This window comes from Nicotiana tomentosiformis, chromosome 8 (genome assembly GCF_000390325.3).
Source record: "Nicotiana tomentosiformis chromosome 8, ASM39032v3, whole genome shotgun sequence".
Classification (NCBI taxonomy): Eukaryota; Viridiplantae; Streptophyta; class Magnoliopsida; order Solanales; family Solanaceae; genus Nicotiana; species Nicotiana tomentosiformis.
The window spans coordinates 110213178-110235710 of NC_090819.1; the positions used below are offsets into that span (position 1 = coordinate 110213178).

At 38.1% G+C, this 22533-nt stretch overlaps 2 protein-coding genes and 1 long non-coding RNA gene across 4 annotated transcripts in view; 2 read left to right on the forward strand and 1 right to left on the reverse strand.

Moving 5' to 3' along the window:
* Positions 1-22533, forward strand: part of LOC104107654 (GDSL esterase/lipase EXL3-like) — a 141066-nt gene that overhangs the window by 41465 nt on the left and 77068 nt on the right. The window lies entirely within an intron of this gene.
* LOC104111448 (uncharacterized) lies at positions 9094-15846 on the reverse strand. 2 transcript variants are annotated; one of them, XR_689720.4, is made up of 3 exons: positions 15092-15217; positions 12125-12365; positions 9094-9794 (listed from the first exon to the last, which is right to left on the reverse strand). It is a non-coding gene; the product is annotated as an uncharacterized lncRNA (long non-coding RNA). The 2 variants fall into 2 exon arrangements; XR_011410565.1 differs by lacking the exon at positions 9094-9794 and having other exon boundaries at positions 12080-12365; positions 15092-15846.
* On the forward strand, positions 12602-14372 carry LOC104111446 (expansin-A11-like). The gene is made up of 3 exons (XM_009621149.4): positions 12602-13047; positions 13142-13463; positions 13850-14372. Exons 1-3 carry the CDS (start codon positions 12906-12908, stop codon positions 14157-14159), a joined length of 774 nt encoding a protein of 257 aa, XP_009619444.1. The 5' UTR covers positions 12602-12905; the 3' UTR covers positions 14160-14372.

Sequence of the window (22533 nt, forward strand, 5' to 3'; positions counted from 1 at the left end):
ATATGCTAAGCTTCCCAAACTCTCCGCCTTACGACTCAAGGCATCGGCCACTACATTGGCCTTCCCAAGATGATAGAGAATGGTGATATCATAATCCTTAAGCAACTCCAACCATCTTCGCTGCCGCAAATTAAGATCCTTCTGTTTAAACATATGTTGTAGACTTCGGTGATCGATGTAGACCTCACAATGGACACCGTACAAATAATGCTGCCAAATTCTTCAATGCATGAACAATAGCTGCTAACTCAAGGCCGTGGACCAATTTTTTTTTCTCATATACCTTTAACTGTCTAGATGCATAGACAATCACCCCTACCACCTTGTATCAACATCGCGCCGAGACCAATACGCGACGCGTCATAATACACAGTATAAGTCCTTGAATATGTAAGTAATACCAACGCGTGTGTCGTAGTCAAAGTGATCTTGAGCTTATGAAAGCTTAACTCACACTCGTCTGACCCTGTAAATGGGGCACCCTCTTGGATCAATTTGGTCTTAATAGTTGTTCATAATCAATAACATAATCGTCATTTAACCTCATGTTAACAAAACTCTCGTTGCAAACCTTCACAATACTGATAACTAGATGCGAGGCATGAAGACTTCATAATTATTTACCCAAATTAACGAGTCACATTTAACGCCACCTAGGCGGGCACCTACCTCGTAGGTTAAAAATTAATAATTACAACACGAATTTGACAACTATGCACAGAGAATTTCATATAAGAATTTTCAAATAAGCCTAACAGGCATGACTCCCTATTAGTACTATAGTACAAATTTAATTTCACAATCACAAGGATCTCATCCTTATATAACTTCCACCACAGCTCGTAGCCCGGTTTAAACATATCAATTTACATAAAAATGTGAGGATCTCGTCCTCAGTTCTGAATCATAAGTAATATGCACATCGTGCCAATTAAAAATTTCCATTTTCTCCTTTTAAATAATTTCGGTTACACCAAATCACAATACATAATGAACCCCACACCGGTAGGGCATATAATTCATAATTTGCAATTAATTATTCGGAATTTACATCAAAATTTACCAAAATGAGTAACAGAAAGCCACATTTAGCCTCGCAGCTCTTATTAGTGACCAACGCGAAATGATAGGCATAGTTATCTCCATAAAATCTCCCAACAGGGGTAAACACATAAGTAGATTATAGAATTATGAAGCTCACTCATAAGTGGAGCACAATAGGAAGACTCGTTTTGATATTGAGAACCGAATCAACTTAAGGAAATTATTCCTTTATATTAAATCGAGGTCGTACCTGTAACGACACCATCTGATGTAGCGACCTCCGCCATACCGTAAAATAAATATATCAACGGCTGGGTCTCCACCTCTAGAACGCCTTTTACCCGTCTGTCCTCCACCCCTAACTGGTCGTGTGGGTGGTGTAGTAACTTCAATGGGGCACGTAGCCTGAGTGCTTTGATGAAATAAGTCTTTCCCAAGTTTTTGACAAATTTTCTCATGATGTGCCTAGTATCACCGTATTCATAACAACCCTTTTGCGGGTTAGGCTGATCATATTGAGTCTGTGCCAGATAACTGGAATAACCATTGTATGAACTCATGTCGGTGGTGCATTAAAAGAACTTACTGGAGCACCCCGAGTAATCTGATGTGCGGACTGGGCTGGCCGACTGCCCGATCCCCCGCCATAATGATTTATACTTGTAGAGTAGAATCCACTGAATCCCCCAGAACCTCGAGACGTCTTGGTCTCCATAGTTTCCTTTTTCCTCACCCCGAACACATTCTAATATCTTGGTAATTTGTATAACTAGCAGAAATGAAGTATCATCTTGTAGCTCCCGAGTCGTACAAAATTTTACGATCATAATTGAGTCCTTTAATGAGTCAGTGGACTCGCCCTCTGGCCATAGGAAGCAAAGTAGGAGTATGACAGGCTAACTTGTTGAACTTGATGGCATATTCCGACACCGTCAATGATGACCTGACGCAACCGTTCATACCCTATGCGCCACGCATTACGGAGAGTCCAGGAAACAAACTCTTTCAAAAGCGTTTCTGAGAACTGAGCCAAGAGAGGGCGGTGTTGCATTGGCTGGTCTGCCCTCTTCATAGGCTTTCCACGAACACCGGTGGAGAATTATCTCTCCCAAGGCAAATTTCTTCTTTTGTTATGCTGACTCAACACTGTTGAGCTGACCAATTTCCTAACATACTCTTAGATTCTTCTTTGGGGTAACCCTTACCCCTATTTATACACAACTATCACAAAAGTAGAGCTCCATACAGACAAATCTTGTCACGAACCACATAGTCCAGACTCTCGTCATTAAGTGTACTTCCTCCGAAGCACCCAAAAATCCGCAACCGTGACGTCTACGCTGAGTAGACCTTCTATAAATTTTGAGTTGTTTCTATCACTCCTTTGGTATTGAAGTATAGGATTATTAAGGAGGCGGACATACCGTAAGTCCCAACCTTATCCTCTACGAAATCTCAGGTCTTAAACATGTGTAAATTTTAGGGAACCTTTCAGTACCACATATATACATTTCAGGCCCAAAACTGATATAATACATGACCCCACAATCCACCCATTGATAGTGGACGACGTGAAGTCATAGGTCACAACTTATGATGATCCACAATAATAATCTTCACAGCTTGTATAAATCAACCAGACGCCAATGTCCGTTGCACCCCCACATGATTCACTAGGTGATCTCTCAATACGTCCGCATCTTTAGTCGGAACCACACGTTGAGGCAATGTTTGAGCATCTCTGGCTCCCTCATAGTCCATATACGGCATTACGAACCGTCGACACACAACTGATACTGAGTGCGCAATGTCATACATGAGTGGATACAAAGGAATATAAGATATATGTTTCAAGCTAAATCAATGCCGCACGATAGGGAGTCAAAGAAGTGAATATTTCCTAATAGTTCCATAGCCTCCCGAAGATAAGTACAGACGTCTCCGTACCGATCCACAAGACTTTACTAAACCTGCTTGTGACTCATAATACCTATGAACCTAGTGCTTTGATACCAACTTGTCACGACCCCAAATTCCCTCCGTAGGATGTCGAGATGGCACCTAGTCTCTAAGACTAGGTAAGCCTATCAATGCGGAATAATAATAAATATCTAAAATAAATAAACTACAATTCAAACAATTTCAACTCCCAAAACCCGGTAGAAATAAGTCACAAGCTTCTAAGAATTTATTCTCAATGTCTCTATATGTCAAGGTCTAAATAAAATATAAGGAAGCAACATAAAATGATAGAAGGGGACTCCGGAGTCTGCGGACGCTAGCAGATATACCTCGAATTCTCCGTGCGCAGGTAAATCACTAACGTCTAGGCTGGTAAAATGTACCTGGATCTGCACAAAAAGATGTGCAGAAGCATAGTATGAGTACACCACAGCGGTACCCAGTAAGTGCCAAGCCTAACCTCGGTAGAGTAGTGACGAGGTCAGGTAAGGCCCTACTGGAATATAATAATGGCATGGTAAAATATTTATCAATGTAGTAAAATAAAATGACATTGGAAATGAATTAAATAGTATGTCACATTTAATGACACCAAATAATTGCAAATAATATCTCATGGAATCAAAACAGAATTTCCTTCAACTTTATGAAAATCACAACAATTAATCGAAAGCAACTATGGCCATAAATCAATATCAACAAGGGCACTACCGAGGTACCGTCGCGTAGTCCCAAGTTATAAATAATTTCACAATATCTCATTTCCTTATATCACCGCGGGAGCCTTCACAATTTATTTAAAGAAAATATTTTTTTCCGAAATAGCATCCCGCATTTTAGCCACCCTTATCACACCGCATGACTTCTAGTAGTTCCTCTACTAGCCACGCGTATCAAGCCACCCTTATCTCACCGCATGCGTTTCAACACCCAGACCTTATATCACCGCATGCGTATCAATATCACAATTTGCACCTCAAGTGCTCAAATAATTTAACTTGCCAAAATAATTCAACAACAATATTTTTTCACAATAAAGAACTCACGGCTCATGCCAAAATAAATCATCAATAATAGTTTTCCACAATAAAGAGCTCACGGCTCATGTCAAAATAATTCATCAATAATATTTTTCCACAATAAAGAGCTCACGGCTCATGTCAAAATAATTCAACAATAATATTTTTTCACAATAAAGAGCTCACGGCTCATGTCAAAATAATTCAACAATAATATTCTTCCACAATAAAGAGCTCACGGCTCCCTCACAATGAGTATAAAAATATTCAGGAGTAAATAATTTAGGAAAATAATATTTCAAAATCTTTACTACGTTGCTTCAATATCAAGTTTAAAAATATCAAATACTTCATATTAATAATATTTAATTTAAAGAAAATCAACCTTCAAATAATGCACAAAATAAAAGAAACCAAGTTTCAACTAAACAGGTAAAATAATTAATAAGAAAAGATCAAACAAATTTGAAGTATATATCTCACATCAATGATGAAGAATATAACAAGATAAAATAATTTAATAAATGCGCAACAGTGATCTACACAATTTAAAAATATAATCTTTCGCAATTAGCCCGTGTACACACTAGTCACCTCGTGTACACGACTTTCAACATATTTCAATAATCACATTAATATTAATTCTAGGAGAAATTTCCCCCACACAAAGTTAGACAAGTCACTTACCTCGACTTGCTCCAATTTAACCAAGTATTATGCTTTTTCCTCGAATTTTCGACTCCGATCGACTTGTATCTAGTCATAATTAATTCGATACAGTCAACAAAAATTATAGTAATCAATTTCATAAGAAAATATTATATTTTCATTAAAATCCGAAATTAGCTCAAAATTTGCCCGTGGGGCCCACAACTCAGAATCCGGCGAAACTTATAAAATCCGACAACCCATTCAATTACGAGTCCACCCATACCAATTTTACCAAAATCCAATAACAACTCGACCTCCAAATCTTAAAATTTCATTTTTGGAAGATTTTGCAAAAATCTTGATTTTTCTTTCATAAATTCACGGGTTCATGATGTAAATGAGTATGGAATCATGAAATATAATCAATATAGGATAAGGAACACTTACCTCAATGTTTTTCCGTTAAAATCACCCAAAAATCGCCCAAGAACCGTGCTCCAAAAATCCAAAACGAAATGAATGAAATGACCATTTTTGGTCCTTAAGTTTATGCCAATCCGTCACTAAAAGTCCACCAGAAATAGCTCTACCAGTCTTACTTCAATTGATTATAACTTTATGTACAAATGTCCAAATAATAAATGGTTTATTTTTCTGGAAACTAGAATCCACCGACTACAACTTTTATGTTTTGCCATTATTCTGATTCCTTATGCATTGCGAGATATAGGCTCCCAAAGTTGGCTGCATGCATCAGAATTTCTGGCAAAATTTCTGACGAAACTGCTCTACCAGCCTTCATTCAATCCATCATAACTTTCTGTACAAATGTTCAGATAATGCATAGTTTAACTTTATGGAACTTATAATCAAATGACTACAACTTTCATATTTTGCACATTTTCTGATTCCTTATGAATTGCGAGATATAAGCTTCCAAAGTTGGCTCCACGCATGAAATTTCTGCAACAGAAATTTCTGCAAACAGAAATTTCCAGCACTTTGTCCGAAATCCATTCCGTTTACCTTTCGAAATCCACCCGAGACCCTCGGGACCTTAACCAATTATTCCAACATGTCCCAAAATACCATACGAACTTAGTCGAGGCTTCAAACTACATCAAACAACATCAAAACGAAGAATCGCATCTCAAATCAAAATCAATGAACTTTGAACTTTCAAATTCTATATCTTGTGTCGAAAAACATCAAATCAATTCGGAATGACTTTAAATTTTGCACACAAGTCATAAATGATATAACTGAGCTATGAAAATTTTCAGAATCGGATTTCGACCTCGATATCAAAAAGTCAACCCCTCGGTCAAACTTCCCAAAAATTTAACTTTCGGCATTTTAAGCCTAATTCCACTACGGACTTCCAAATAAAATTCTGATCATGCTCCTAAGTCCAAAATTACCATACGGAGCTGTTGGAATCTTCAAAATTCTATTCCGGGGTCATTTGCACATAATTTGATATCCGGTCACTATTTGAACTTAAACTTTTAATTTTTTATCAAAATTCCATATCTCGGGCTAAGGACCTCGGAATTTGATTCCGAGCATACGCCTAAGTCCCAAATCATGATACGGACCTACCAAAACTATCAAAATACTGATCCGAGTCTGTTTGCTTAAAGTATTGACCAAAGTCAACTTAGTTGAGTTTTAAAGCTCTAATTCATATTTTAATTCATTTTTCACCTGAAAACTTTCCGGAAAATTTTACGGACTGTGCACGCAAGTCGAGGAATGATAAATAGTACTTTTCGAGGTCTTATAATATAAAATTAATTATTAAATTTAAAGATGACATTTTGGGTCATCACAATATGCCTTACTTGCCTAGCCTTTAAGCCGGCCCTGAAGACGGGTAATATTCTTCTCATATACTCTATATTATCATAGTCGACTGTGTATTGTTGTGGTCAAGCATCGATTTGACGATTTCTTCTGGTTCGTAATTGAAACTACTATATGAAATTGTGATTAATTTTGTTATGGGTAATTTTGTGCCAAATTCTGAGGTTCAATCTCGACTATTGATTTCATTGAATTTACCTTAGATTCATCATACCCTTTTTATGTGTATCCTTCCGACAGTCCCGATAGTCAATTAATTACAATACCTTTCAATGGGACTGGCTTTGTGATATGGCATAGTAGTATGTTGACTTCCCTTTCAGCAAAACAAATTAGGTCTAGTCACTGGTAAAATTCTTCAACCACCTCCTGAGTCTCCATATTTTTCTTATTGGGAGAGTTGTAATGACATGGTAAAGACATGAATTACTAACTTCTTAACTAGAGAAATTGTTATAAGTGTTTATGTGTTTTGCCACTGCAAAAGAAGTATGTGCAGATATAAATGATAGATTTGGTCAATCTAATGGATCAAGTATATCCAACTCCAAAGGGAGATTAGTTCCACCTCTCAAGGGTTTGTTGATATAGCAACCTACTTCACCAGAACGAGGAACTTATGGGATGAATTGAACTCTTCTATGCCCACATGTTCTTGTGGTGCACTTCCTAAGTCCATTGAAGATCAACATCTCTTTCAGTTTCTCAGTGGTGTTAATGAATCTTACTCAATAGTTAAAAGCAGCATTCTTATGATGTCTCCATACCCAACAATCAGTAAAGCGTATTCACTCTTTTAACATGAAGAAAGTCAGAAGGAGACTCAAACTCTGTCTCCGGGATTTTTTGCTAATTCAACCTCATTTTCTGCATCCTCTAACTACCAACAACCTAATAAACCTTATAATCAGAGGGTTACTTTTGAACCCAAGAAGTCTTCAGCTTCAACTTCAGTGTCGTGCTAGTATTACAAGAAGACTGGACACACTATAGAGAAGTGTTATAGGTTGCATGGGTTCCCCCTGATTTCAAGTTCACATAGAATAAGAAATATGCTGCTTATGTTCGAATGGAAGGAATTTCCCATGAGAATCTCATCCCTTCCACTACTATATTCAATGACTCATCGATCCATGGTTTTCAGAATCCATAGCAAAAAGGAGAGGAAAGCTTGGAGTGCTTCCCCCTCCAACCAATAGTCACAACTCACAATTTATGTTGCCACCACCCGTGGATAGTGGCTGCCTCTTTATTTTAGGGAAAGAAAAAAACTTTTCTCTCCTTTTTGCTATGGATTCTTGGGGAGTTCATAGGGTTGCTGCGAAAGTATATATCTAAACTACCGTCTCAATAATTTTAAATCTACATACAAAATTTGAATGATTTAGATTTATTAAGAGGCAACAAGTTGTCATAAAAAGAGTACGGTTTTGCGCTGTAGTTAGCTCAGCATTAATCAAGAATCCTAAGGAATTTCTAAGAGTAGACTTTTGAATAAACTTCGCGCTTTTGGTTGATTGTGGGGAGGATAAGCACATGGCCAGTTTCTTGAATTCTGAAGTTCGTACGTATACATTCTGTACTTGTTTGAGGATGCTATTATTCAATTACTAAAATCTGAAGATCAAATGATAAGACACCTCTCTTTTTGTTTCTCTACAATCTACATACACCGTGATTCAAGGAAACAACATGGAATTAATCATGAGCGAATATTATCAGCCAACCAATTAAGACCAAATAATAAAATTCACCACTTTGATAAATGAATCTGATTAAATTTACTTTTCTTGTTGTTTGTTTTGGCTATGATAATGGAGTTACATATCGGGCAACGTCATTTCCCAGAAAGCTTTGTGCTGAGAGCCGTACTTTTCAGTTACGGTATTTCTCTTGGACTACTTTTGAAACACTACAAATGTTTTTAATTATAGAAATTTTAATTAATGATACTTTATATACTCCCTCTAGAATCTATATGACACTCTTCCTTTTTTGGTGAGTTCAAGAAAATGACATTTTTGTATTTAGTAAGATTTTAATTCTAAACCTTTCATCTTTACCCTAGATGATATATAGCCTTAGAAATTTGTTTGACTTATTTTAAACTACAAGTTTCAAAAGCCTTTCTTTCTTTTGTCTCCTCAAACACTATCACATAGATTAGAACAAAGAGAGTATGGGTGTTTAACGGGCGGGCTGGGATGGATTGTACACAAAATAAACCAGCCCGTCCGTTTAACGTTCCGGGTTGTTAGCGGACTGAATTAGCGGGCTGTACTTTTTTAAGTTTTTTTTGTCCGTACGGGTTCGGGCTTAGCGGGCTGGATCGGGCCATGCAATTATTTTTTTTAAAAGTAAATTTTATTTTTCTTATTCAATGTTATTGATACTTAAGTGTTTGCAAACTTTTAAGGCTTAGAATTAAACTTTGAAGTTTAAAGTTTTAAATTTGAAATTTGAAATTTACAATTTTAAAATTGAAATTTGAAAGTAAATGGCTACAAAAAATTATTTAATAAGACCAATAGGCAATATGTAAGGATCAAGCTCCGAAAACTTTCATTTGATATTTTTATTGAATAATATATAATACTTCAAATTAAGTTGCAAGTTCTTTTTTGATTTTGTTATTTTTGAACTTGCAAATTAAAAGTTTACAACAATTATAAAAAAAAAACAAAAAAATAGTACATCACATGCTTCGCATCATTTTTGTAAGTTCATCCATGTCAACATGAGGTTCTTGATTTTCGACATTTGTTGAATCAGAACCATAAACCATTATATCTCAAATTTCTTGGTCCTCCAATTCATCTACCTCGTCACGCCCTTGATTTCGCCGTTCTGATTTTATCTAATCTCTGAAGCACACTAGAATTTTTAAAGCGTTGCTGCCCAATGAATGATGGGTATCTCCTAGTTGCTGCCTTGCTTGGCTAAATGTGCTCTCTGATGCGACTGTTGAAATCAGCACATTTAGCACGTCTCGAGCCATGGCCGAAAGACAGAAAATTGATTTGAGTTACTCCTCCACCAACCCAGTGGTAGAAATCCCTTAGTGCAGGGCTCTGCTGACTTTTGCAGAATTGAAATTCATCAATATTCCTGCTACTAGTTTGTTGATGCTCTCCTAGTGTAGACCAAATCAAATAATCTTTAACACCATCATTATCATCCAAACCACTGGTCCCAGATATTGAAACTGAACTTGAAGGAATATTTGCATCCACAGCAGAAGAAGTATCAACACTGTTAACATAATAATTATATAATGCTTCTAAATGTTTGTGTAGATCAGAAATACAAGTGTCAATATCAGGAGTTTCAATTGGTCCAATATCCATATAAGAATATAAAGCACTGATTAATTGGCGACAAGTGGCCATTTTGATAGAAGGGTGTAAAATAATACCAATTAGGTAAATAGGGGGAATTGGGTAGCTATATTTGAATTTGACCGTTGGCAACGGTCCAGCAAAAATAAATAAATAAATAAATAAACCCGTTAAAAGCCGGGTTGTAGCCCGTTAAAAATCCTTTAACGGGCTTAGCGGGTTCCGGTGCACCGGTATCAAAAACCTGTTCGTTTGAAACCCGCTTTCCGCCAGGGGCGGATGTAGTGCATTGTGGACGGGTTCAATTGAACCCATAACTTTCGACGCGGAGTAAAAGTTTATATGTAAAAATTTATTAAAATTACAAAAATAATAGATATGAACCCATAACTTTAAATATATAATGGGTTCAATGCTAAAAATTTCAAAAATTGAACCCATAGGATTTAAATCCTGAATTCGCCTCTGCTTCCCGCCCAACCCGTCCCAACCCGCCCCCATGCTACAGTACCAGGCTGAACCGGGTTGTAAACGGGTCAGCCCGACCTGATTAACAAGTATAGAAGAGAGTATGTATAGTTCTAAACTCTCTGTACTGGAACTATACCATTACATAGTTCTAAACAGGAGCAGAGCTACTGTTCAACCACTAACTTGGGTTAATTTCACTGAAAGTCATCCAATTTATCATTTATATCACAAAAGTCACTTATCTATTTTTCATCACTTAAAAGTTACTCAACTTTACCTTTGTAACTTAAAATTCGTTATAATTCAAAACCTATAAAATATCCAATAAAAAATATGACATGGCATTATATTTAATTAAAAAATCTAACAATAATGCCACATAAGTTTAAATAGATCATATCTAAGTTAGACCCATTTCTTTCTTAGCCCGATTTGACCTATAACCAAAATGGGTTATTAATATTTGAACAATTAACTGGACTAGCACTTTGATTTTGTGGTTAATTTGTAGAAAAAGAAGTCTAAAAAATTTAAGAAAAAATAGGTCTTTTGAATTTATCTTTAAGTTTTGGTTATACATTTACGGTCAATGACACAATACGTTGTCTCTTTCTTTTGTCTAAACTATCGCTATAGGTTGTCTACGCTTGCGGTGTGTATTGACAACTTCTACTATGGAATTTCATTGTGGGTGTTTCTTACTGAGCAGTATTTTTGTCTGTTAGTATTGCTTAATAAGCAATATTTTGACTTTAATGGAATAGTAATTTGTGAAAATAGGTTCTTATTAGCTTACTGTTCTTGTCTGTTAGTGGTATATTTATATGTTATGTGAGATTGATATGGTAGTATTTTAACTTCATGAAAAATTATAAAATGATATGAAGGATGCAAAAACTGGTTATGTGCTAGTTATGTTCATATTTTTTATGAAATTATAGGTGGTGGCATTAAGGTTATTACGTAACAAATAAAGTAAGATATTTTTAGCACAAAATAATTGTTCTCTTCTTTTCCTTCTAATGTTCAAAATATTAAAATCCATTTGGGTTATAGGTCAAATCAAATTGTGGATGAAATGGGTCTAAATTGGGCATGGTCCATCTAAGCTTATGTGGCACTATAAATAGATTTTTTAATTAAATTTAATGTCATGTCATATTTTTATAGGATATTTTATAGGTTTTGAACTAGAATGACTTTAAGTTACAAAGGTAAAGTTGAGTGACTTTTAAGTGATGAAAAATAGATAAGTGACTTTTGTGAAATAAATAATAAGTTGAATGACCATCAGTGAAATTAACACCCAGTAACATTGATCCAGGCTTTGTATTCGTATTAAAAAAATCACTTAATATGTATAAATAACTTATTCAGAACACTATAAGTTATCTTTTCTAGATACTATAACCAATAAACTCAAAATCCTTGTTCCGCCTCTAGTTCTAAACACTCTAATATTTATCTCTTCATACCTCAAAGCTCGTCATTCTAAGTATGAAAATTATTTCTAAGTTTAGTAAAAAATAATTTTGTAGCCCAAATGGACATAACGATTCGAATCCAAACACTAGAATGAATTCTGAACCTACGACTTGGGACCTTTTTCTTGTCATTCAAGCATCCAACATGCTTAATATTTTTGGTCCTACGTGCAGTGGGTGAAGCAAGAATTTCACCAAGGGAATTTACAAAAAAAAATATAAAAAAAATAAACGCGAAGAAACTAAAGGAATTCACCATCTAATAAATATATAAAAAATAAAAATTAACCTTTCGGCAAAGGGAATTTCGGCAAAGGGGATTTGGCTGAACCACTTCTGCCCACCTAGCTCCGCCCCTTCCTACGTGCATGCCTAACAAAGGAAATTAAAGTAATTAAGGTGGTAAGTTTTCCAAGAACATTACCACGGTACAACATGTGAGACCGATTCCGTACACTTAACTTTCTCCGGAAACTATGAAAAACGGGTCACATCTTTGGTAATCTTTGCTGTTAAGGTAGAAGTCATATCTGAAAGAGAAGACTGAGCACATAGTATTATTAGACTTGAAAGACAAGTAAAAAGGACTTCACCAACATGCATGTGCATTAATATGAGAATGATGGGACTAAAGAATGTAAAGTCAAAGCAAAGGCATGTGAGTTTGCCTACAAATTCAAGGCAAAAAGTATATTTTATGTCGCAAGTGAGATGCTAGTCTTATGTTTCATAATAGAGTTGAGATGAGATATATTGAACAATTCACGGCTTATCTACTGGGAAAACAATGTGGACTTTGAGGGAAAGGTGACGAACGTGGGAATAATTGAATGAGGTTCTCAGCTGATAGGGATAATTCAATTTCAATATAGAAAACAAATTGTTTTTCTCTCAGCTACCTCATCCCCACTTGCAGTGATTGCATGTGAGGTGGTTGCATTAAACAAAACTGAGCTCCTATTTAAGTAGCAGCTACTTTTCTTGGTTAACCCATCAAATTATTAGAAACTCATCCCAATTCGATTTCCTCAATCTTATTTCTACTTCTGCTACTTGCTTCTACAAAGGATATGGCCAAATGTGGCATTCTAGCACTGGGTTTCATAATAGGTTTCTTTAGCATTTTCTTTAATGCTAATGCTTTCACAGCTTCAGGATGGATGAGAGCTCATGCCACTTTTTATGGTGGGGCTGATGCTTCTGGCACAATGGGTAAGTACCAATATTTTCCAAACAAACTAACCTCAAACTAGTTCACGTCGACTATATGAATATAGTCTGACTATTTTTGTGTAACGTGCAACAGGGGGTGCTTGTGGATACGGCAACTTGTATTCGACAGGGTATGGAACTAGAAGTGCTGCATTGAGCACTGCCCTGTTCAACAGTGGAGGATCTTGTGGGCAATGCTACAAGATCATCTGTGATTACAAAGCAGAACCACGCTGGTGCAAGAAGGGAGTATCTGTTACTATCACTGCTACAAATTTTTGCCCACCAAATTATGCCCTTCCTAGCGACAATGGAGGCTGGTGTAACCCCCCTCGACAACATTTCGATATGGCACAACCTGCTTGGGAAAAGATTGCCATTTACAGAGGTGGCATTGTCCCTGTAATCTACCAAAGGTAGAATAAAGCTTTCATTGAAAAATAGTTTTGCTTGGATTTAAGGTTCTTGCTTGAACAATAACAATACTAAAAATGAGTCTAACATCTATACATGGACAGCTATAAGAATTTTTACAGCATCAATTTATCAAATCACATATATATATGTAACTGTCCATAAAAGTGGAATAGTAACCTAGAAATCAGGCATGTACCAGCTACAAATAAAATTATTTTTCTACTCTCTGTGTATACAAGTTAAATTATGTTCATTTGCTCATTCAATGGCTTAAATAAGTAACTTATGAGCTCGACTACGGACATGATTCTTGGCAGTTAACACAAAGTTATTAAGGGAAGTAGCTAAATTTGACAAAGTGGGTGTTTTTTGTTTTGTGGAGCAGGGTTCCATGCAAGAAACGTGGTGGAGTTAGATTCACAATCAATGGAAGGGACTATTTTGAGCTAGTATTGGTAAGCAATGTAGGAGGGGCTGGATCAGTTCGATCAGTTCAAATCAAAGGGTCAAGAACAAATTGGATGACAATGTCTAACAACTGGGGAGCCAATTTTCAATCCACTGCTTATCTCAATGGACAATCCCTGTCCTTCAGGGTCACTGCAACAGATGGTGTCACAAAAACATTCCTAAACATCGTTCCAGCCAATTGGCGATTTGGGCAGACATTCTCAAGCCCCACTCAGTTCTCATAAAGCAAAAGCTTAAGGAAAAGAATTTTAGAGTTCTTGTGTTCATAGGCAGTGGTGTGCTTAGATATTTTACCAAAAGCAGCCATGTCCTCTTCTTTTTTATTTTTTTTTCAGCAATACTACTGGCATAAGAAGAAAAGATGGAAATGTATACTTCCAATTATTAACACAGCCTTGTCCACAGAAGATTAATGAGACTGTTTCTCTTTGTGGGTCTTTCGTTTTTTTATGTATGGTTTTCTTTATTTGTCCGGTGTAAAAATAATTTGTGCCCTCAAATTGAATCTCAGGTGTAAAAATAATTTGTGCCCTCAAATTGAATCTCAGACGATGAAAAGATGGAAGGAAATCCAATCAAACACCAGATGTTGGATCAATGTACGGCAAGCAAGAGCAATGGAGTAAGAATCAAATTTAAAATTAAACATTGACAAAATAGTAGAGCAGACATTAAATTCAGGAAATGACATATAACCAGTTCATATTAATCATAAATTCCGAAATTCAAAATCAATTTAACCATTCCTGCTTAACCACATTACCAATTGAAAATACTCAGACACTCAAAATTCTTAAAATAAATTTGTGACTTGAAGTTAGGGTTTCGGCCAGAACTACAAACATGGACCTATGTTCAAGTCAAATCAAACAAGGAAATCACAATTGAAGCCTCAATCGTTCAATTCTATGGTCTCGATAGCCAATTTGAGATTCTAACCTCATAAATCCAATTAAAAAAATACTGAAAATGCATCTAAATTAAAACATCAAAAAAGCAAAACATCAACAAAATCCGCAGCAAGATGCAATCAAATTCCATCGGCGAGACACATTGAACACATATCAATACCTTACTTAAGCATAGAAAAAGCAGAAGAAGGAAAACCAGACTGCTATTACAGGGATTAAATTAAGCGGGGAAGGCAGAAACATACATCAACGAAGCAGAAGAAGGCAATTAAAATGGGATCATTACACAAATAGCGGCCAATATTCATTGTTAATTTTTTTTCTATATATATATATATATATATATATATATATATATATATATATATATATAATATATAATTATATATAATTATACGCATATAATACATATATAATAACAACAAACCCAGTATACGCAGACCTTACCCCTACCCTGAGAGAGAGAGGCTGTTTCCAATAGCCCCTCGGCATCCTTCCCTCCAAGAACTCTCACCTTGCTCTTGGGATGACTCGAACTCACAACCTCTTGGTTGGAAGTGGAGGACGCTTACCATTAGAGCAACCCATATGTTATGCATATATTATACTTATACGGCCTATTTTCAGGTTAAGCGTTTGGGCGAGCGACTATTTGAATTAATCTGTCGCAGAGAAGGCAGAGTCGCAGTCAAAAAAAGAGTCCAAATTGTTGTGTGTGTATCAAAGGAATTTTCTTAAAACTTTTGCATACACTTTTAAAACTTTTTAGTGTAAAGTGCAAATTGTCCAAAAACTGAAATTTATTCTTTGAATTTGAATAATCCAACACATAATTCAACACCCAAATCTAATTCGCACGAGCTCAAATTTGAAACATAACTTTTAAATATCATAAATAACAAATCTTAACCATCAATTAGTCAAAACGAAAACAAATCTAACAAATCTATTTTACAATTAAAAAAGAGAAGTAGAAGAAATCCTAAACAGTAGCAAAAAGCCACATAAGAATCGAAGAGGAGGAGGAGGAAGTTGGAAGTTATCTGTACTTTGGATATTAATTAAACTTTTTAAAAAAGAGAATACAAGCTAAATAGGGGACCAAATAGAACGTCGTAGGAAATTTTTACAAAGCTGGCACCCCGAAAAAAGAAGAAGGAAGTAATAAAAGTTAATCCGGTCGTTGACTTCAATAATGGGAGACTATTGATCCCATGTTTATTCCTAGGTGATTCTGGTCGAAGTGGGTTGAAAGTTGAAACATTATATTTAATCTGTTTGGAATTTCCATGCATGTGAGTAATTATGAAGCAACTTGTTTACGTCAAAGTGGGTAATAATTAAATTTGTACTAACAATTAAATTTGTACGCAATTTAAAGCATATGTGATTTAATTCAACACGAATAATTAAGAATAACAGATAAATGACTTAAAAACGAAATAAACTATCAAACCAATTGTAATGTTATGACCAAGCCTAATCTTAGATTGAACAATGAACTCGTCCTCGATTGGACCCTCAGATCAAGCCCAACCGCGAATGAAGAATAGAACAAGTGAGTAATGCTTTCATAGTAGCTAGAAGATAAAAGTAAATCTTTATTGCTTTGAATTGCGTGTTACAATGTGTCAGATCAAAGAAAAACCTCCCCTTTATATAGTAGGAGAATTTCAATCCTAGTATACGTCTAAAAAAAGTAAAAATCTTCTTTTTCCGGCAATTATTGATCCATAATCGTTACTGAATCGTTCCTGAACGAGATTCGCACCGTAATATCCGGTTGAGGGCGAATATTACGGCCTCTATCCGTCATGCATAACTGTCCACCGCGTCTCCCGTGTTCTAGGAGTTATACTCGGTCCGAGGTGCGTCGCTTTACCATGTTCGATGTCGGATATATCGTTCATACTTCCTAGGTCTCGACATAAAAGGTCTCTGGCCCCGATTATAATCTCACGGATCTGTGTTCCTCCTTCATTCTTTCATCGGGGAATCGGGATAGACATTACCCCCGATTTTACCCGTACACAGATAGTCCCCTCGTTTTCTGGAGAGCAGGTTTATCGAAGCGACGCGAAGCGATAAATGAACCCCGGTTCCTTCCTTCGTACGTTACAACCGAGTTGACGGGTCAACGAAACGTCCCATCAGTCGTGTCGTTCTAACTTCGGACACGTGTCAGCCACCGGTTGATTGTCCTCGAATGTGAAACGTCACGCATTTATTGTCCTTCCTGTATAAAAACTCCGACCCTTTTTCACTTCTCCACTTTCCAACTCCAGAGCTCTTTGATTTACCCTCGAGTTCTCCACTTACCTTTAGCCTCTTCAAATCTTCATACATTGCTCCTTAGATCTTCATATCTTCATCCTCAATCTTCATACATTCTCTTTGAATCTTCAACCCAGACCTTCATATCTTCATCCCATCTTTAAATCTTCATGTATTTTCTTCAAACCTTCATATATTTCGGAATCCGATGGCAAAAACTTATAAAAACAAAGGGCCTCAACAAACCGCCCCTTCATCTTCCAACCCGGCACAGACGCCGAGGTGGCCATTCCCGAGATGGCCCAGGAGCCTCATTTGAAGAGGTTCGTCCCCTGGGGCTGCTCTATTCAGAACGACTTCAACGTCGAGAAGGCCTCCAGCCAACACGACCGAGGGGGAGCATGGAGTATGCTCCGTTACTGAGGAGACACTACCCACAGTTCGAGTAGACTGTAACTGGGAGGGCAAGGAGGTGGTCATCCCCGGGCATAACAAAGACATCACCACTCACGTGGAGAGGTACCTAAGGGTTTACACTTACCCCTTCACGCTCGCCCTGGTGGACCCCATAATCCTCGACTTCTGCAACATGTACGAAATCTGCCTTGGACAGATTCATCCGTCCTTTTGGAGGATCGTAATCCTCTTTCGTCACTTCGTTAACAACATCGAAGCACCTTGGTTCACCCTCGATCATCTGCTTCATCTATACAGTCCCCGAAGTTTCTGAGGGGAGTTGATCAAGCTCGTTCGCCAAGAAAGTAAGGCTCTGTTCTCGAGCATCGACGAGGACCGAGATTGAGGTTGGTAGGGGAGGTTCGTTCGGGTAAAAACCGAAGACCTCATTCCCTCTGAATTTCTATCGTTCCCCAAAAAGTGGAACGCGTCCTGTAAGTCTTTTCCTTCTTGAGTATTTGGCATTCCGTTTTATTCTTTTTCCAATTGCATATGTTTATCGTTGTGCAGCGGTTGCCTAGGTTCCTAATGCAGTTCCCTGCTTTAAGGAGTGGATTGAGGGGATATGCAAACAGATGTCATACTTCGAGCGTGCATGGCGCAAGCTCTCGAAGGGCAAGTGGGAGGCTCGTTCCCATGGTAAAGCTCTCTCCCGAATGATTACATCCATACACTTGACTTATATTTCGCTAAGTTTTCTTTCTTCTCACACGTTTGCTCAAGACCACCGAGCTCAGGCAGTTAGATGATGATGAGGATGAGGATCCTCCCTCGCTCGCTGAACCAACCACTTCGGGACAGCCTGGGGCTGCCGCAAAGAAGGAGCAAAATAAGAAGAGGAAGTCCTCAGGCTCCCGGAATATTGAGGTGAAGAAGAAGAGGGTGGTCGTCCGGGTCCGAAAAAGTAACAAAAAGAGCACCAAGTCCAGGTCATTGGACTCCGATTCCTTCTATCGGCCTAAGGATTACCCCGAGGTTGACAACCTCGAGTTCATTCCTCATGAGTCGACCATTAACGAGGGGGAGGCGGCAACGACCTAAAAAGGTGACCATGAGGTCGATCCCCCTCTAGCTTGGGAACCAGAGGGAGAGTCGGAGGCCACGACCTCCCGAGAAGCCGCTCCTGCCCCGAAGGAGGTAGCTGGTGTCATCGACATCGCGAAGATGTTATCTCACATTGAGTCCATGTTTGAAGAGGCTCAAGATGACAAAGAGAAATCAAAAGAGACGGCACCAAAACCAGATGATGCCCTTAACATGTTCTTTGATGGTATGGACATGACCGTGTTGGAGGAGTACTCCAGGCTTGGTCACCTGGAGGTCCCAAAAAGGATGTACCATCGGGAGCGGGCGAGTCGAGCTCGAGCCCAAAACTAGTAAAGTAGTTCACTGCCCCGAGTGTGGACCTCAATTGTAAGAGAACGGTCGTTCTTACTATCTCAGCGGACGCCCGAGCACTGTGCGCTCCGGTGGGCATGGCCAGCTACCTTTGTTGTCTGTGACCGAGCAAGACCAGTCAAAGATGAATGAAGTAGGCACATCCAGGATCTTTAATGAGGCGCAACAAGCACTGAATCGGGTAAACGTCTATCCGTTGTATTCCTTGCGGATTTTGCTTAGCATATTCTAATGGCCTTATTGTTTTCAGGCTTCGGTGCTTCATCATGAGAGCTTTCTTCGGTCTATCTTGGAAATCAGTGAGCCCGAGTTCGAGCTCAAAGAGTAGATAGGGAAGAAGGACATGTATAGGGCCCTCAGTGAGCAACAAGATGAGGCTCTTAAGGATCTTCCAACTCTCCGAGCCGAGTTGGAAAAAGCTCAGAAGGAGGCCTCGTCTGTGAAATGGGAGCATGCCGATCTAGTCGAGAAGGTAAGGATCTTTGAGGCTAAAAATGAGAAGCTTCTCATGATGACTAACAACGCAAATTCGCAGGTCCAAGAGAAGATAGACTTGATCGACTAGCTTCGGGCTGAGATGGACGAGGTCAAGGCCACGGTCGAAGCGTTGAGGGGCAGGATGGACCTGCTGGCTTAAAAAAAAGGCTATGAAAAAGGAGCTAGCATCGGTCAAGTACCAGCTTCAGGTGGCAAAGGACAAGGCCAACAAGTGGTCTCGGCTAAATGATAAACTCCAGGCACTGAACTCAGCCATCACGGAATGGGATACCCTCGGACAAGAATATACTGTATTGAGGTCCAAATTGGAAGCAACTTCGGTCGATTCCTCTGATGTTGAGGAAATGCTGGCCTAGTATAATGCTGATGTGGAGATAGTCGAGGCCCGCTTAAAGACGAAGACCGAGTATGTGAAGCGGCTATCCCGGAGAGAGACCATTGAGGAGATTCACGCTCGAGGTTTTGACCTGTCGGCTGAGATCGAAGAAGCCAAGAGACTTGAGGCCGAGGCAAGTCTGGGGGTTCTGATGGTTCTGGTGACGAGTCGAGTTCCGAAAAGACTAGGCGTAGATGCCTTAGTTCTTTTTTAGTTTTCCCTTGCATATTTTCTTTCTCTGTTTATTTTGGGGCCGTTTTATTTTGCCTTTGTAAATATTTTTTGAAATATATAAAATTTCCCCCTTTGGCAATACCGTATCTTTACTTTTCAGCATCTATTTGCAATTTTTTATTTGCGTATTATTTTTAATGCCTTAGCATAAAATCAAATATAATCTAGAGCATCTATTCTTCAGAGGCCGAAATGGGGCCCGATTTCGATGGCAATTCCGGATTACTCATGGCTTCGTGATTTCGATAAAATCGAAGGCCTTTAATATGCTTAAGTGTCTTAGACGGTGTTTTTGTCGAGGGTAACCTTGTAATAGGTTTTGATTATACGTAAGGGCCTTACTTTATGAGTACGGACTTCGGACATATCTGAACCATTTTTAGGGGTGGTCGTAGCCTTTCATATTCGGGCACTGCCTAATAGGCTTGGTGCCTCCGGGATTCGATAGCCCGGGCCGTCCGAATTTTTTATCGGATGATAGTCCCCGAGTAGGGATAGCCCGTGGGCTTTGGGATCTAAGATCGAAGAAGCGAAATGCGTAGTAATATAGTATAAGGGAAGTATGGATTTCTTTCATTGCTTAATGTGTAGGGTACATGATCGGAGGCGCATATGCATTGTGCCATTGCTAGAGTGGGCTACATGTGTACAGTTTGTATGATTGTTTGACCCTTACAGATGAGTCCTAGTCACCAAGCCTTGGCTTTTGACATATAAAATTTTCCCTTTCTAAGGATCCTAGCTTAGGGGTAATGTCACGTCCCAAACTCAGGGAGCGCGACCGGCGCTCAACCGAGAGAACCCGGCCTCGCAAGCCTATTAGACTTACTTCTACCCAAACTCATCCATGAATAAAGAGGAGATGTACTCTATTAATCAATCATTGAAAAGATTTTATTAACAACTTCCTTTTCATTCCCATTAGTAGCTTCATTCATAATTTCCAAAACATTATGAGTTTATATCATTAATGAAAAACATAATTTCCAAGTACCAACATTTCTAGTTCAATTCCCAACATCAACCATAACCCACAACTTGTCTACAAAGCCTCTAGGTACAATAGAAGAATAATATGAAAATGCCGGCAACAAGGCCTCAGCTATACCTCAAAACACTGTACATGAGAAACAAAAGATACATGACCCCGAAATGAAGTGGGGCTCACCAAATCAGCTGAAAAGAGTGTACTGCTATCACTGATCAATGCCGCCTGCTGAAGAACCACCTGCATCCATTAAAGATGCAGTGCCCCCGGCAAAAGAGACGTTAGTACTATCGAATAGCACTAGTATGTATAGCTAAAAATCCTCTTTCAAAATAGAATGCCCATATAAGAAAAGGCAACACATAGGAACAACAAGTCACAATCAACAATATCCAAACGTCCAGTTAAAACATAATAATTTTTAAAAAACAAACTTCATATATAATTTTGGTTGGGAGATCATTAGCACCGATATACCACCGTCTTTGTTAGCACGGAGTCCGATCACGCCCGATCGGCTAGGACATCTCCCCACGAACAATGTGGTTCGACATGTGATGCGAAAAAAAGTTGTTACCAAGAGTAGTACCACCATATGCGCAATATGGCGTCTGATCTCCACCCGATCATCTAGGCCGCCTTCCCACATATGCCATGCAGGTTGACTTTTCCAATCCACAAAGGTTCCAGTTTTATCCCAATTAAGGGGAATAATATCACAATCCACCCCTACATCGGCACGTGTAGTTTTAGGTGTGGGCCTTATGACCCACCCTTCCTCGGTATTGCTAATGATGCTCCCAAAAATAGTTTTGATTTGATTTGAAAACAGAAATATCATAAATACAATTGTACTCACCTCAACATCTTTCACATTGTATGAATTCTCATTAGTATTTCCAGTCATTCACAACGACAATGTTTCCTTGGCTCATTAGGCCATTCACAAGATTCTTTATTCCTGGCATGATGGCCGTATTTCATATTCCACACTTTCACCTCTTTCAATTTCAAAGATCACCATCAAGTATCAACATATAGGATATTTTAAAAATCATATACTTCAAATCCATTTGAAATGGAAACTTCAAACACAAATGGTTTCTCCAAAAAAAAAAATGAAGCATACCAACCAACAATAGAAACACACATGAAAAATCATAAACAGTCAATACACCATTTACTCTTGCAATACTCTCCCCCAGAAATGACAATGTACAATTTTCAACACAGGAGTATATAGAACTCGAATCACACTGGATATATTTATAAATTAAAGCATTAGTTAAAGCAGCCACTAATGGGCATGAATTTAGTACAAAAGCTTTTAGACAATTCTATCTTCGAAGTCATTTTTAAACAATTGAGTCGAGGCTCATTTCACATTCTTTATCGCATCTTCTCAAATCATTTGCACTACTAGACACAATCATAACTTAAATTCTTGGCACGTTGGCCATACT